Below are 15,955 nucleotides of genomic sequence, written 5' to 3'. Positions count from 1 at the left end.
TACCTATTCTCTATTTTATGTGTTTTAAAATGTTTTATCGCTGAAGAAAATAACGTGAAAGTGCACAGTCAGTGTGTGATTCCACTCCAGAACTGTAGATGGTAGTAATGCGTTAAAGTTTATTTGGCGTGAAGATCCCAGATTGCTTCCCTTTTTTTGCTGCTTCCCCCATTTTTCTCTCTCCACCCAAATACACATTTACAGAAGAAATTATTGAGTTCAGGGAGAGAGAAAAAGAGAGAAGAACGCGTCTACATTCATGTGCTTATTGTAATGATAACGGTAAGAATACGTGCGGTTTATTATGACCCTTGTAATATGTCTGATTGTGTCCCTCAAATTGGTTGTTTCAGCCAGAGAGATGGCTTTGATCCGTACTTTGACGTAGCCGGCTGGCTAGCTACAGTAGATCAGTATATTTAGTGGCTGTATATAGTGAAATATCACCGTGTAGCTATCATGTAAGTGATGGACAGACCAGAGCCATCAGACCAGAGCCAGCATGAAGCATATCTATTGGCCAATAACATCCATAGACTGTGACTAGTGTGCAGTGTACAAGCAGACAGAATCAGTGTACAAGCAGACAGAATCAGTGTACAAGCAGACAAGAATCAGTGTACAAGCAGACAGAATCAGTGTACAAGCAGAAAGAATCAGTGTACAAGCAGACAGAATCAGTGTACAAGCAGAAAGAATCAGTGTACAAGCAGACAGAATCAGTGTACAAGCAGACAGAATCAGTGTACAAGCAGACAGAATCAGTGTACAAGCAGACAGAATCAGTGTACAAGCAGACAGAATCAGTGTACAAGCAGACAGAATCCAAATAGAAGCATGATGTCAGATCTATATAATGGTTCTCAGATGCCTGTGGAGGGGAGGCTGGGGGCCAGACTGGTGCCCTGCTGTGTGTGGCTGTGTCTGGGGCTGCTGTGTCTCCTGTCCACCCTGCCCTGTTCCTGGTCCCAGGACCCCCTTAACGTTGGGGACCCCATGGATATTGGAGACTCCATGGATGCAGATCAGGGTGCCTTCCAGCCGCAGAGTGCACTGTCTGACATGGAGTTCTCTTCCGTTGCCTCCTACCGCGGCCCCGGCAACAATGACTCGCGTGGCAACAAGGACCTGCCCATCCTGTTGTGGTGGAGTGCAGGACTCTTCCCTCATTTCCCCGGAGACACAGAACGCATCGACTGTCACACCTCCTCCTGTCTGGTCACACGCAATAGGAAGGTCTGTAGTTCTAGTATTATAGCTAGGTCTTCCAATGGTTTATACTGTTGTGTGATGTCCTAGCCTGTTCCCAGATCTGTTTGTGCTGTTTTGCCAACTCCTATGGCCATTGTCTCACCAAACAGATCTGGGACCAGGCTAGTGTTTTCTTTGTGATCTGTTAATACATGTAGTTTATAATATGTTATTAATAATAGCCCCATGTCTTTTTCATGACCATGGATTTCAGTTTGTATTGACTACAATGTGGATATGTATAAACTAGCACCATCCTAAATCTCTTTAGGTTCAACTGTACCGACGTACCTCCTCCATCATCTTCTATGGGACAGACTTCAGGGCCTACGAGGCTCCTCTTCCCAGACCCTCTCACCAGACCTGGGCCTTATTCCACGAGGAGTCCCCCATGAACAACTATGTCCTGTCCCACAGCCCAGGCATCAGGCTGTTTAACTACACAGGTACAGGAGACAGCGGGTCAACTCTTATCTTGTGTAAATAAAGTAAAGGGTACATGGAGCCAACAGTCGCTCACATAAAAAAATGAAGATTGCGTCCCAAATAGCACCCTAATAGCACTACTTTTGACCAGGGCCCATAGGGCTCTATATAGGGAATAGAGTGTTATTTGGGATGCAGTCTCAAAGGACAGCACTCACTTGAATGAATATAATTTGCAACTCAAAGCTTTGTTTGAATTTTATTTTTCTCAAAGCAACATGTCTTAATAAACCATACATTTCCCTTCGTTCATTTTGGATGTTCAACTCCACAGCCACCTTCAGGAGAGGTTCAGACTACCCTCTGACCCTGCAGTGGCTGCCCTCCCTGGGATACCTGCTCCAGCCTGTAGCCGTGTCTCTGGAGCAGAAGAACCGCTGGAGGAGAGAGGGTCTGGCCCCCATCATGTACATGCAGTCACACTGTGACGTCCCCTCTGACAGGGACAGATACGTACAGAAACTCATGAAGTACATAGAGGTACAGTGATATGGAATGTGTTCCCTCCTAGCCTAGATGTTTTGATATAAAGGAATGTTGTCTGGGTTTTATTATCTAATGATTTAGCAGACTGGCAACCATTTGTGTGAATTGAGCCCTTTAGTCTGGTCCTAACTTTTCTCTCATCTACCTCTTTGTCCCCTGTTCCCCCACCCACTCTCCTTTTCTCTCTCTCTCTCTCTTGCCCCCCTCCCTCTAGGTGGACTCGTATGGGAAATGTCTGAACAGTAAGCCCCTCCCTCAGTGCCTGGAGGACACAAGCACGGCCACAGGGGAGGACGCCGGCTTTATGAGCTTCACGGCACGCTACAAGTTCCACCTGGCCCTGGAGAACGGCCTGTGTCAGGTAAGAGAGAGAGGAGAGAGGAGCAAGGGAGTGATAGAGAGACAATTTTAGGTTTTTATGCATGTTTGAAACTCATGTTTTTTTAGCTTGTCCTTAATGATTTTATTGTTGTTTAGACATCCTTTGTGTTTATTTTTTTTATTAATATCTCTTATACAATATGAACTGAATGGTGAATAATGTATTGTCATTTTGGAGTCACTTTTATTTGAAATAAGAATAGAAGATGTTTTCGAACACTTCTACGTGAATGTGGATACTACTATAATTATGGATAATCATGAATTCATCTTTAAAAAGTTTGAGGTAGAAAAAAAAAATAGCTTACGTCCCGTATTATTGATAAAGGTGAGAGGTTAGCCTTTTTGGGGGGAGGGGGTGTGATCTTTGTTCTTCTGTAACTTTCTCCCTCATCATTATGTCAAATGAAAGGTGACATTCTGTAAAGTCGCCTCATATTAAACAAATTGAGAATGTATACTGAACAAAAATATAAACGCAACATGTAAAGTGTTGGTCCCATGTTTCATTAGCTGAAATAAAAGATCCCAGAAATGCTTCATATACACAAAAAGTTTGAGTGTAACTCAAATTGTGTGCAGAAATTTGTTTACATCCCTGTTAGGAAGCATTTCTCTTTTGCCAAGATAATCTATCTACCTGACAGATGTGGCATATCAAGAAGCTGATTAAACAGCATGATCATTACACAGGTGCAGCTTGTAAAATGTGCAGTTTTGTCACACAACACAATGCCACAGATCGATGTCTCAAGTTTTGAGGGAGTGTGCAATGGGCATGCTGACTGCCGGAATGTTCACCAGAGCTGGTGCCAGAGAATTGAATGTTAATTTCTCTACCATAAGCCGCCTCCAACGTCGTTTTAGAGAATTTGGCAGTACGTCCAACCGGCCTGACAATCGCAGACCACATGAAACCACGACAGCCCAGGACCTCCACATCCGGTCTCTTCACCTGCGGGATCGTCAGAGGGGGAGCTGAGGAGTATTTCTGTCTGTAATAAAGCCCTTTTGTGGGGGAAAACGTATTCTGACTGGCTTGGCCTGGCTCCCCAGTGGGTGGGCCTGGCTCCCAAGTGGGTGGGCATATGCCCTCCTAGGCTGCGCCCCTGCCCAGTCATGTGAAATCCATAGATTAGGGCCTAATTTATTTATTTCAATTGACTGATTTCCTTATGTGAACTGTAATTCAGTAAAATGTTGAAATTGTTCCTTTTTTTGTTCCGTATATAAAAAATGATATTTGTTTGTGGATGGATTTACTTCTACCACATGAAGACTATTGCGCTACAATTTTGCGCATTGAAGATCCATTAAATCTTTTTTTTTTATATAGGCACTTCCTGGTTACTTTCATAGTGTATTGTCTTTTTATTTATTTTTGTCTCTTTCATTTCATTGTTTTAACTGTAAAGCGTGTTGTGATTTCAAATGCACTTTAAATAAAGTTGGATTTAATTTAATTTCCTCCAGGACTACATGACAGAGAAGCTATGGCGCCCTCTCCACCAGGGCTGTGTACCAGTCTACCGCGGCTCCTCATCAGTAGCCGACTGGATGCCCAACAACCTCTCTGTCATCCTTATCGATGACTTCCCATCACCTCAGGACCTAGCCAAGTTCCTCAAGGCGTTGGATGAGAACGATGAAGAGTATGCTAAGTATTTACAGTTTAAGAAGCCGAGCCATGTTACCAACGTTGGCCTGTTGGAGGCACTGGAGAGCAGGGAGTGGGGCGTGAACGACATGAGCAAACCCAACTACCTCAACGGCTTTGAGTGCTATGTCTGTGACCAGGAGAATACCAGACTGGCAATTGAACGGGCCTATAGGAAAGCCCCAGAGAAGAGCCCGCCCCCCCAGCCTAAGATGGCCAATAATTCTCATATGGGATGTCCTCTACCCAGCCCAGGGTTTGGAGACCGTCAGGATCTACACATCAATGACAGGTAGACACCACCAGCCTCAGAAATAAAGGCTTTAACCTTATAGTACATTATGACAGTGTACTGTTTACATTGAGAGATATTCCTCCATTGAGTGTCTTAACATACACGTGTTTTTTTTCTCCTAACATTTCAAATAAACTGCTGTGTTTATTAGCCTTATTTATTTGTGTGTGTTTTTTTCCAGCTGGGTCCAGATGTGGCCGCAGGACTACTGGCAGAGCCTAGATCAGGCTGAAGGATTGGAGTCTCTCATCAGACATAACGAGTCAGACCCTGCACTGCTCTGGCATCACATCCAGGAGTTGGCTATGAGGAGGGCCAGAGGACAGGCATAACTAGTCGAACCCTGCACTGCTGAGGAACCACATACAGTAGGAGAGCCAGAGGTAACTGAGAAAGTTCCTTATTGCCAGTGTTTTTTGACAGAAAGAGGCCAAGGAAAGAAAGCCATCTATTTGTCTAGAGACTTGCACCCCTTAACCAGTGGAGCATGGCCAAACGCAAACCAGAGAGATGTGGACCAGCAATAAGAATCAATGAACTGCTACTGAACTATTGGTAGTGTAGACTGTAAAGGATAGAGAAGATGTACAAAAATAAATATATCACAGTACTGCTTTATAATGTTGTCCACTTGAGATGCCTGGTAGCCTCATCTGTGGTACAAAAGGGCCTAATTTGTGTCCAAGTTACAGTAATGTTTCTCAAACCTGTCGCCAATAGTTGTCTTTTCAACACTCAATAATGTACATTTTTTATACTCTATATTTATCATGTTTATATAAATCCATTTTATTGTTTTTCTGAGTCAAAGCGTCAATTTAAAAATAAACGTTTGAATTGAAAATCGTAGTTATTTACTTTGCATAGTCAAGCCTGAAAGTAGAAAATTGTACCCAACTGCCAATCTACATATCCAGTTCCCAGTTAACTATTGTCATTATGTAATAATATGTAGAGGCTTTTACATACAGTATCTTCATATTTCACAATACATTCACCAAGTTACAACATTAAAGGTACAATGCAGCCGTTTTTATCTCAATGTCAAACCATTTCTGGGTAACAGTTAAGTATCTTACTGTGATTGTTTTAAATTAAAATGGTCTAAAATAAAAATAATTTCTTCTTAGCAAAAAGCAATTTCTCAAGCAAGAATTTAGCTAGGACTGTCTGGGAGCGGTCTGAGTCCTAACTGGACGAGCCTAATGGGAGGGTTATCTAACATGACAACTAGCTGGTATTCGCAGAGAGGTTTGAAACTCTATTTGTTATTGGTCTATTAACGTATACTGCCTGGTGATGTCACCAGACAGTCCTAAACTCCATCCCACAAAAACAGGCTGAAATTTCAGGTGGTCTTTTCAAACAGCTCTTACACTAAAAGGGAATTATCATAATTTTCACAATTTCACAGTATTATTCCAACCTCCATAGTGTGGAATTATAAAACACAGGAAATCATGTTTTTGACTGCACTGGACCTTTAAGGAGAAAAAGGCAACAAAAAAAGTGGACATTGAAACGGACGGAAGATTCAACTATATCAGTAATATGATCATATTATTATCTTTACCAACCCTAAACCATAGAATAACTGCCATAGTATTTCAGTGTTAACCTCATTCAATTCAGTAGGACCCATACAAAGGTCTAAAAACAAAATGTGACACATGGAAATTCCTGTCAAATTAAAGGTGCAGTATCCCCTGTCTGTTAGCAGACGACAGGTCTTGATAGGAGAGAGCAGTTATCAGCCATCCAGTCTTGTCACCTCTGTGGCCATGAAGGAAAAGAGACGGGGAGACAAGAGGATGAAGCTATCTACAAGACGTTGGCGTAGCAGCTCTCACAATGGACTGTCCCTTTGTGCAGGAACATGTTGTACAGAAAGTCTCCCATTGGCTTACTGCAAACACCACACTGCAACAAGAACAACAGCATATTGTTAATGTAGCACAGCCAAGACTGTATGAAGGCTTAGTTCTGGTCTGCAATGATGCTACCTGCTAGCAACACAGCTGCTATACCACTGAAACAACCCTTTTTATAACTACCGCAATCTCTACAGCTGATACAGGGTGTGTATAACCTATAACATGATTGTAACCAGAGTTTAACATGTTAATAACCAGTTTTAGTTACCTTGAAGCAGGCCGGGTGGCAGGAGATGTTGAGGTGCTCGATGGTGATCTTGGCATCGTTACCCACCTGCTCTCCACAGTACGTACAGGCAGACGTCATGGTAGACCTAGAGGAGGGGGGAGAGGTGTTGAGCATGGGACACAACTCTAATCGATCAGAGCCTGTATCTACAAGTTTCCAGCCAAGGAAAGACAAAATGGTATGTGTGTCCATCAAGGTTATTATAGTTTTGGTATTTAATAGTTGTTATTATGTCTGTTCATTTTTAGAGTTTTATTTGAAGTTTAGTTTTCAGACTTTATTTAGTTTCAGTTTAATAAAAAACATTTCAATTTTTTTTGTAAACTTAGTTTCAGTTTTAGAAAGTAGCCAATGGGTGGGAGGCTAAGAGCCATTTATATGTTGTAGGTCTATAGTTTTTTATGGGGGGGGGGTGTCACTTCTTACCACTTGGGGGGCAGTAATACACAAGGTGATGGACCAGGACCATAGACGTGGATAGACATAACATCTGGATCTGTGTCATGGTGGAGATGATAAGGTGATGGACCATAGACAGACATAACATCTGGATCTGTGTCATGGTGGAGATGATAAGGTGATGGACCATAGACAGACATAACATCTGGATCTGTGTCATGGTGGAGATGATAAGGTGATGGACCATAGACAGACATAACATCTGGATCTGTGTCATGGTGGAGATGATAAGGTGATGGACCATAGACAGACATAACATCTGGATCTGTGTCATGATGATGTCTGAGGGGGAATCTCCATCTTGAAATAATCCATGTTCTTCTACACCAGGAAAATTCATTGGCTGATCCCTCCTGATGACCCAGCTGTCGTGACTCCAACCGGGTCATCAGGTCATGCCAACCGGGTCATCAGGAGGAACCAGTCAAATAAGTTGGAAGTCCCGCTCAGTTGACTAAATCAAAATGGTGAAAGTTCTCAATGGTGCTGCCCATGGTAATACAGGCTTTTGGCCACTAGACAAGGCCATAGGTTTGGTTTAAATTATAAATCAATCCTAATGTGACTTGGATTTAAAGGATAAGTGCCTAGACTGGTCCAAGAAATATGGTGGAAGGAAACTATCTTGCCCATGTTTACACCAATCCAAAGCTTTTTTAACTTCAGTAGTAGATGTAAGAAGAATGATGTACCTTTACCTGACAGAGAGAGGAAACAACAACTAATATAACGTCAAATGTGCCATGACTTCATTAAGCACGTGTAACCGATGTGAAAAGGCTAGTTAGTTAGCGGTGGTGCGCGCTAATAGCGGTTCAATCGGTGACGTCACTCGCTCTGAGACTTGAAGTAGGGTTTCCCCTTGCGTTGCAGGGGCCGCGGCTTTTGTGGTGCGATGGGTAACGATGCTTCGGTGGGTGTCAGTTGTTGATGTGTGCAAGGGTCCCTGGTTCGAGCCCGGGTTGGGGCGAAGAGAGGGACGGAACCTACACTGTTACACACGTATCACTGGCTAACCCCTTCATATAGTTCTAATAGAAACAGCTGAACTTCATTAAGCACGTATTACTGGCTAACCCCTTCATATAGTTCTAATAGAAACAGCTGAAACTACAGCACCAAAAACATGCTTCACAAATCTATCCGTTCACAGCCTGCCAGCCAGCCAGCTAGTGTGTGTTTTTCTGTTCAAACAAACAATATTCGGTGGTTTCTAAGTCTTGGGATACGGGGGCCGAAACCAGATCCAGTGCCATAGTGTTGGATAAACATCCGTCTTTTACCTGTCCGAACTGGGGAGGTGACTCTGTAAACATGCCCCTCCACAGGTACTTAATACACTGCCAGGTTGACCCTCCGTCTGGACAGTGATTCAGTATGCATGCAAAGTGCTCCCGCAGTGACTTCAGGAGGACCTGTGCCAACTGTCTTGCAACAGTAGTGACTGCAGGCGTGCCTCAAAGTTGAGACGGCACGGCACCACATCAGACAGCGACTGGCTGTCAGTTTGAAGTTGGTCGTGTGTGGATTGAGAACGGCTCCAGCAACTTCACAAGCTGTTGTAGCTTGGCCCAGTTACGCTCCGTGCTCGCCCTCGGCTCCAGCGACTTCACAAGCTGTTGTAGCTTGGCCCAGTTACGCTCCGTGCTCGCCCTCGGCTCCAGCGACTTCACAAGCTGTTGTAGCTTGGCCCAGTTACGCTCCGTGCTCGCCCTCGGCTCCAGCGACTTCACAAGCTGTTGTAGCTTGGCCCAGTTACGCTCCGTGCTCGCCCTCGGCTCCAGCGACTTCACAAGCTGTTGTAGCTTGGCCCAGTTACGCTCCGTGCTCGCCCTCGGCTCCAGCGACTTCACAAGCTGTTGTAGCTTGGCCCAGTTACGCTCCGTGCTCGCCCTCGGCTCCAGCGACTTCACAAGCTGTTGTAGCTTGGCCCAGTTACGCTCCGTGCTCGCCCTCGGCTCCAGCGACTTCACAAGCTGTTGTAGCTTGGCCCAGTTACGCTCCGTGCTCGCGCTCAGATTTCTTCCCTGTTAGCTAGTGATCGCTAATGACAGTGATGCACAAGATAGGTGGTCTATTTGAAACATCGGCATCTATTGGCAGCATTTACCTGCCAGATTCAGAAGCTCAAACCACATTAGGAAAAAAAAGCTTGAAAGCCCCGTTTTATATTTTTGGCTAAAATTTAGATGGAAAAACCTAAAAGTAACTTAATTTATGATGGTTTTTATTGAATTGTTTTGCAGTCAAAGATAATAGTTTCAGTATAGTTTCAGTTTTTCAAATGTTGCGTTTTTTATTTTTATTTCAGTTTACTAAATCGGTTTCCCAATTTTAGTTTTATTTTAGTTTCAGTTTTGATTTACTATAATAACCTTGGTGTCCATGCCACTTATTTGCCAATCTGAAGGAACTGGATAGGTGTAAGCAATAAAGTTTGATTTGAATATGGTGATGACCCCTCTCCACCCATCTAGTCTTGTAGCTTCCTTCTGCTGTGTTGATTACACCTATCTGGGTTCCTTCAGATTTGAACAACAAGGGCCAAGGAGTTATTTTCAAAGTGTGGCGTAGTCAAAGTATTGTTACCTGGTGTAAGGGCTGCTGTAGGAATAGCTGGTAGAACTAGACGTTACATAGTCAGGATCGTTGTCTCTGGTGTTGTGCTTGGTTAGGTCTGTAGCGTTCACGTACTCCTTCAGATACACAAAACCCCTTTCAGAGGAGAGAGAAGGGCGGAGTAGAGGGGTCAGCGAGAGATACTTATTGTAACCATCACATAGTAAACATCACATTGATAACCATCACATAGTAACCATCACGTTGATAATAACTTTCACATAGTAACCATCATTACTAGAGTAACTGGTATAACTCACTGTACTTCTAACGTTCTACCCCCATCCTTCTCATGATTCACTCACTTCTTGGACTCAGTGTCTGGTGACGTGGGTCTCTGGTTGGCAGAACTGTCCAAGGTCCTGGAGTAGGAGCTAGAACTAGAGGAAATAATACTGTATATCAGACAGTGTGTCATTATGGGTCAAATAGAACATAGTAGAGAAATAGAATGAGAAAGAAAAACACAGGACAGACTATACTGGTATGTCTATGAGTTGTACCAGACAGGTTTGATACAGAGGACAGACTATACTGGTATGGACATACTATACTGGTATGTCTATGAGTTGTACCAGACAGGTTTGATACAGAGGACAGACTATACTGGTATGGACAGACTATACTGGTATGTCTATGAGTTGTACCAGACAGGTTTGATACAGAGGACAGACTATACTGGTATGGACAGACTATACTGGTATGTCTATGAGTTGTACCAGACAGGTTTGATACAGAGGACAGACTATACTGGTATGGACATACTATACTGGTATGTCTATGAGTTGTACCAGACAGGTTTGATACAGAGGACAGACTATACTGGTATGGACATACTATACTGGTATGTCTATGAGTTGTACCAGACAGGTTTGATACAGAGGACAGACTATACTGGTATGGACAGACTATACTGGTATGTCTATGAGTTGTACCAGACAGGTTTGATACAGAGGACAGACTATACTGGTATGGACAGACTATACTGGTATGTCTATGAGTTGTACCAGACAGGTTTGATACAGAGGACAGACTATACTGGTATGGACAGACTATACTGGTATGTCTATGAGTTGTACCAGAGAGGTTTGATACAGAGGACAGACTATACTGGTATGGACAGACTATACTGGTATGTCTATGAGTTGTACCAGAGAGGTTTGATACAGAGGACAGACTATACTGGTATGGACAGACTATACTGGTATGGACAGACTATACAGGTATGGACAGACTATACTGGTATGGACAGACTATACTGGTATGGACAGACTATACTGGTATATCTATAAGTAGTACCAGAGAGGCTTGATACAGAGGACAGACTATACAGGTATGGACAGACTATACAGGTATGGACAGACTATACTGGTATGGACAGACTATACTGGTATGTCTATGAGTTGTACCAGAGAGGTTTGATACAGAGGACAGACTATACTGGTATGGACAGACTATACTGGTATGGACAGACTATACAGGTATGGACAGACTATACAGGTATGGACAGACTATACTGGTATGGACAGACTATACTGGTATATCTATAAGTAGTACCAGAGAGGCTTGATACAGAGGACAGACTATACAGGTATGGACAGACTATACAGGTATGGACAGACTATACTGGTATGGACAGACTATACTGGTATGTCTATGAGTAGTGCCAGATAGGCTTGACACAGAGCTCAACACAACAGTCAGGGAGGTAACCTTAGATCCAATACAGATAGATAATACAGCTGCTTTGGCCTAAATCTCTTACTGGGTCTCCCTCTTACCACCAGTACTATTATATATTCACCAGGTACTGAACAGGTACAACTAGTGGATAGCCTGTATGTGCTATGACCCTCACGGTTTCTCCGGATAACCTGTATGTGGGCTATACTCGGCCTTGTCTTACGACGGTAAGTTGGTGGTTCGAGACATCCTTCAAGTGGTGTGGGGGCTGTGCTTTGGCAAAGTGGGTGGGGTTATATCCTGCCTGTTTGGCCCTGTCCGGGGGTATCATCGGATGGGGCCACAGTGTCTTCTGATCCCTCCTGTCTCAGCCTTCAGTATTTATGCTGCAGTAGTTTATGTGTCGGGGGGCTAGGGTCAGTCTGTTACATCTGGAGTATTTCTCTTGTCTTATCCGGTGTCCTGTGTGAATTTAAATATGCTCTCTCTAATTCTCTCTTTCTCTCTTTCTTTCTCTCGGAGGACCTGAGCCCTAGGACCATGCCTCAGGACTACCTGGCATGATGACTCCTTGCTGTCCCCAGGCCACCTGGCCATGCTGCTGCTCCAGTTTCAACTGTTCTGCCTGCGGCTATGGAATCCTGACCTGTTCACCGGACGTGCTTGCTGCACCCTCGACAACTACTATGATTATTATTATTTGACCATGCTGGTCATTTATGAACATTTGAACATCTAGGCCATGTGCTGTTATAATCTCCACCCGGCACAGCCAGAAGAGGACTGGCCACCCCTCATAGCCTGGTTCCTCTCTAGGTTTCTTCCGAGGTTTTTGGCCTTTCTAGGGAGTTTTTCCTAGGGAGTTGTTCCTAGCCACCGTGCTTCTTTCACATGCATTGCTTGCTGTTTGGGGTTTTAGGCTGGGTTTCTGTACAGCACTTTGAGATATCAGCTGATGTACGAAGGGCTATATAAATACATTTGATTTGATATGTACTATGACCCTCACGGTTTCTCCTGGATAACCTGTATGTGCTATGACCCTCACAGTTTCTCCTGGATAACCTGTATGTACTATGACCCTCACAGTTTCTCCTGGATAACCTGTATGTGCTATGGCCCTCACAGTTTCTCCTGGATAACCTGTATGTACTATGACCCTCACAGTTTCTCCTGGATAACCTGTATGTACTATGACCCTCACAGTTTCTCCTGGATAACCTGTATGTGCTATGACCCTCACAGTTTCTCTTGGATAACCTGTATGTGCTATGACCCTCACAGTTTCTCCTGGATAACCTGTATGTGCTATGACCCTCACAGTTTCTCCTGGATAACCTGTATGTGCTATGACCCTCACAGTTTCTCCTGGATAACCTGTATGTGCTATGACCCTCACAGTTTCTCCTGGATAACCTGTATGTGCTATGACCCTCACAGTTTCTCCTGGATAACCTGTATGTGCTATGACCCTCACAGTTTCTCCTGGATAACCTGTATGTGCTATGACCCTCACAGTTTCTCCTGGATAACCTGTATGTGCTATGACCCTCACAGTTTCTCCTGGATAACCTGTATGTGCTATGATCCTCACAGTTTCTCCTGGATAACCTGTATGTGCTATGACCCTCACAGTTTCTCCTGGATAACCTGTATGTGCTATGACCCTCACAGTTTCTCCTGGATAACCTGTATGTACTATGACCCTCACAGTTTCTCCTGGATAACCTGTATGTACTATGGCACTCACAGTTTCTCCTGGATAACCTGTATGTGCTATGACCCTCACAGTTTCTCCTGGATAACCTGTATGTACTATGACCCTCACAGTTTCTCCTGGATAACCTGTATGTACTATGGCACTCACAGTTTCTCCTGGATAACCTGTATGTGCTATGACCCTCACAGTTTCTCCTGGATAACCTGTATGTACTATGACCCTCACAGTTTCTCCTGGATAACCTGTATGTACTATGACCCTCACAGTTTCTCCTGGATAACCTGTATGTACTATGGCACTCACAGTTTCTCCTGGATAACCTGTATGTGCTATGACCCTCACAGTGTCTCCTACATATATCTTTAGAGTCCCAAAATATCACATGTATTTGGTTTCCTATCTTACTACCAATAGATTCCTTACTATCATAGAAGCCCTAGCTTAGGTATCTCCAACTATAACATTCATTAGGTTCCCGTTCCACGTATCCCTTCCTTATTAAGCACAGCAACAAAGAGAGTGTTGTGGAGATTTTAGATTACAGCAGACAATGGGAAGGTATGCAATGACAGACATGAGGAAACATGAAGAGATATGAACATGTTGCTGTGTAAGACATAACGTGACACTCACCGGTCCATTGAAGGCTTTGGGTCTCTGTGATGAAGAGACAGTAATATCGTCAGAACACCCACTTCTAGAGAATGGCTTCCAATAGCCACACTGGGCACAGATGTCAATTCAACGTGTATTCCACATTGGTTCAATGTAATTTCATTGAAATTATGTGGAAACAATGTTGATTCAACCAGTGTGTGCTCAGTGGGTTCTCATCCAAGTCTCTAACTTGTCACTACTTCTTGTAACTTGTCCCTTCTCAACTGTGATGCTAAGCTGTATGTCTCCCTGTAAATAATGTCTCTGTCTGCCAATAGTCAACCAGCTAGCCTTTCAGATGTCTAAGAAACACACCAAGCTCTGTGTTCTCCTCCAAGTCTCTTTAACATGACTTTAGTCACTTCTCACCTGTAGCAAGCTATGTACGTCTCCTTCTGCCAGTCGTTCCCCCTCCCAGAGGATAGGTAGATGAATGGCAGGGATTATGTTTCTCTGGCTGCTTTACTGGCTAACAAAGGTGTGGTCTAACACTTCTGTACTTCTGTACTACCTTACCGACCTCTCCTCCCCTTCTAGTCAAACTGCAGTTAACCATTACCTCTCTCTCTCTCTCTCTTTCTATTTCTCTTTCGCTCTTTCTTTGGTCTCTCTCTCATTCTCTCTCATTCTCTCTCTCTCTCTCTCTCTCTCTCTCTCTCTCTCTCTCTCTCTCTCTCTCTCTCTCTCTCTCTCTCTCTCTCTCTCTCTCTCTCTCTCTCTCCTTCCTCTGTCTCTGGTATTTTCTCACTCTCTCTCTCCTTCCTCTCTCTAACATGCTTCTAGCATTATGCTGATAATGTTAGTCAATGATTAAAGGCATTGTGTTGTAAAATAAAGACTAATACGTCCTATAGGGGTGGTCATATAATCAAGGTCATACCTCTTCTCTTTATAGACAGTTGGTGCACTCCATCTATCCCATGGTGAATCACTGTCAGATGACCTGCAACACAAACACACACACCATTAAGACATCCTACATACCACTCCCATAGGAAGACACCACGGTAACGTCATGCACATAGTGATGGATGTAAAGAGATCAGTTTACTAGAGATGTATGGGAAAGGGCTAACTGGGAATATATCTGACCTATATCCTATATACAGCAGCACCAATTCAGTCTGTGTTCTGGTTCACTGGGCTGAGGGTGTTACTAATGGAGGACAGAGGCTGAGGGTGTTACTAATGGAGGACAGAGGCTGAGGGTGTTACTAATGTAGGTTATAGAAAGAGGCTGAGGGTGTTACTAATGGAGGACATAGAAAGAGGCTGAGGGTGTTACTAATGGAGGACAGAGGCTGAGGGTGTTACTAATGGAGGACAGAGGCTAAGGGTGTTACTAATGGAGGACAGAGGCTGAAGGTGTTACTAATGGAGGACAGAGGCTGAGGGTGTTACTAATGGAGTACGTAGAAAGACGCTGAGGGTGTTACTAATGGAGGACAGAGGCTGAGCTGTTGCGCAGCAACTCCCTGCCTTCCTGAAGACAAACAATGTATACGAAATGCTTCAGTCTGGTTTTAGACCCCATCATAGCACTGAGACTGCACTTATGAAGGTGGTAAATGACCTTTTAATGGCGTCAGACCGAGGCTCTGCATCTGTCCTCGTGCTCCTAGACCTTAGTGCTGCTTTTGATACCATCGATCACCACATTCTTTTGGAGAGATTGGAAACCCAAATTGGTCTACACGAACAAGTTCTGGCCTGGTTTAGATCTTATCTGTCGGAAAGATATCAGTTTGTCTCTGTGAATGGTTTGTCCTCTGACAAATCAACTGTAAATTTCGGTGTTCCCCGAGGTTCCGTTTTAGGACCACTATTGTTTTCACTATATATTTTACCTCTTGGGAATGTCATTCGAAAACATAATGTTAACTTTCACTGCTATGCGGATGACACACAGCTGTACATTTCAATGAAACATGGTGAAGCCCCAAAATTGCCCTCGCTAGAAGCCTGTGTTTCAGACATAAGGAAGTGGATGGCTGCAAACTTTCTATTTTTAAACTCGGACAAAACAGAGTTGCTTGCTCTAGGTCCCAAGAAACAAAGAGATCTTCTGTTGAATCTGACAATTAATCTTGATGGTTGT

The 15,955-nt window shown here is 43.7% G+C and overlaps 2 protein-coding genes across 2 annotated transcripts in view; one reads left to right on the top strand and one right to left on the bottom strand.

Annotated features, from left to right (window-relative positions):
* The first annotated feature begins 113 nt into the window (after window positions 1–113).
* On the top strand, window positions 114–5,400 carry pofut4 (protein O-fucosyltransferase 4). Its single transcript, XM_029771896.1, has 7 exons — window positions 114–282; window positions 868–1,236; window positions 1,523–1,697; window positions 2,012–2,217; window positions 2,438–2,584; window positions 4,078–4,553; window positions 4,738–5,400. Exons 1-7 carry the CDS (start codon window positions 274–276, stop codon window positions 4,886–4,888), a joined length of 1,533 nt encoding a protein of 510 aa, XP_029627756.1. The 5' UTR covers window positions 114–273; the 3' UTR covers window positions 4,889–5,400.
* Window positions 5,325–15,955, bottom strand: part of LOC115205675 (sciellin-like) — a 25,053-nt gene continuing 14,422 nt past the window's right edge. Inside the window, exons 8-13 of the mRNA XM_029771898.1 lie at window positions 14,738–14,800; window positions 13,834–13,857; window positions 10,103–10,177; window positions 9,768–9,893; window positions 6,699–6,804; window positions 5,325–6,476 (exon numbers count right to left, since the gene is read on the bottom strand). Coding sequence (XP_029627758.1) covers window positions 6,378–6,476; window positions 6,699–6,804; window positions 9,768–9,893; window positions 10,103–10,177; window positions 13,834–13,857; window positions 14,738–14,800 — 493 coding nt within the window. The 3' untranslated portion in view covers window positions 5,325–6,377. The remainder of the gene's footprint in view (window positions 6,477–6,698; window positions 6,805–9,767; window positions 9,894–10,102; window positions 10,178–13,833; window positions 13,858–14,737; window positions 14,801–15,955) is intronic.

This window comes from Salmo trutta, chromosome 13, assembly GCF_901001165.1.
Source record: "Salmo trutta chromosome 13, fSalTru1.1, whole genome shotgun sequence".
In the NCBI taxonomy this organism is placed as follows: Eukaryota; Metazoa; Chordata; class Actinopteri; order Salmoniformes; family Salmonidae; genus Salmo; species Salmo trutta.
The sequence above is the reverse complement of the archived record's forward strand: the minus strand, read 5'-3'. Positions and strand labels throughout refer to the sequence as shown.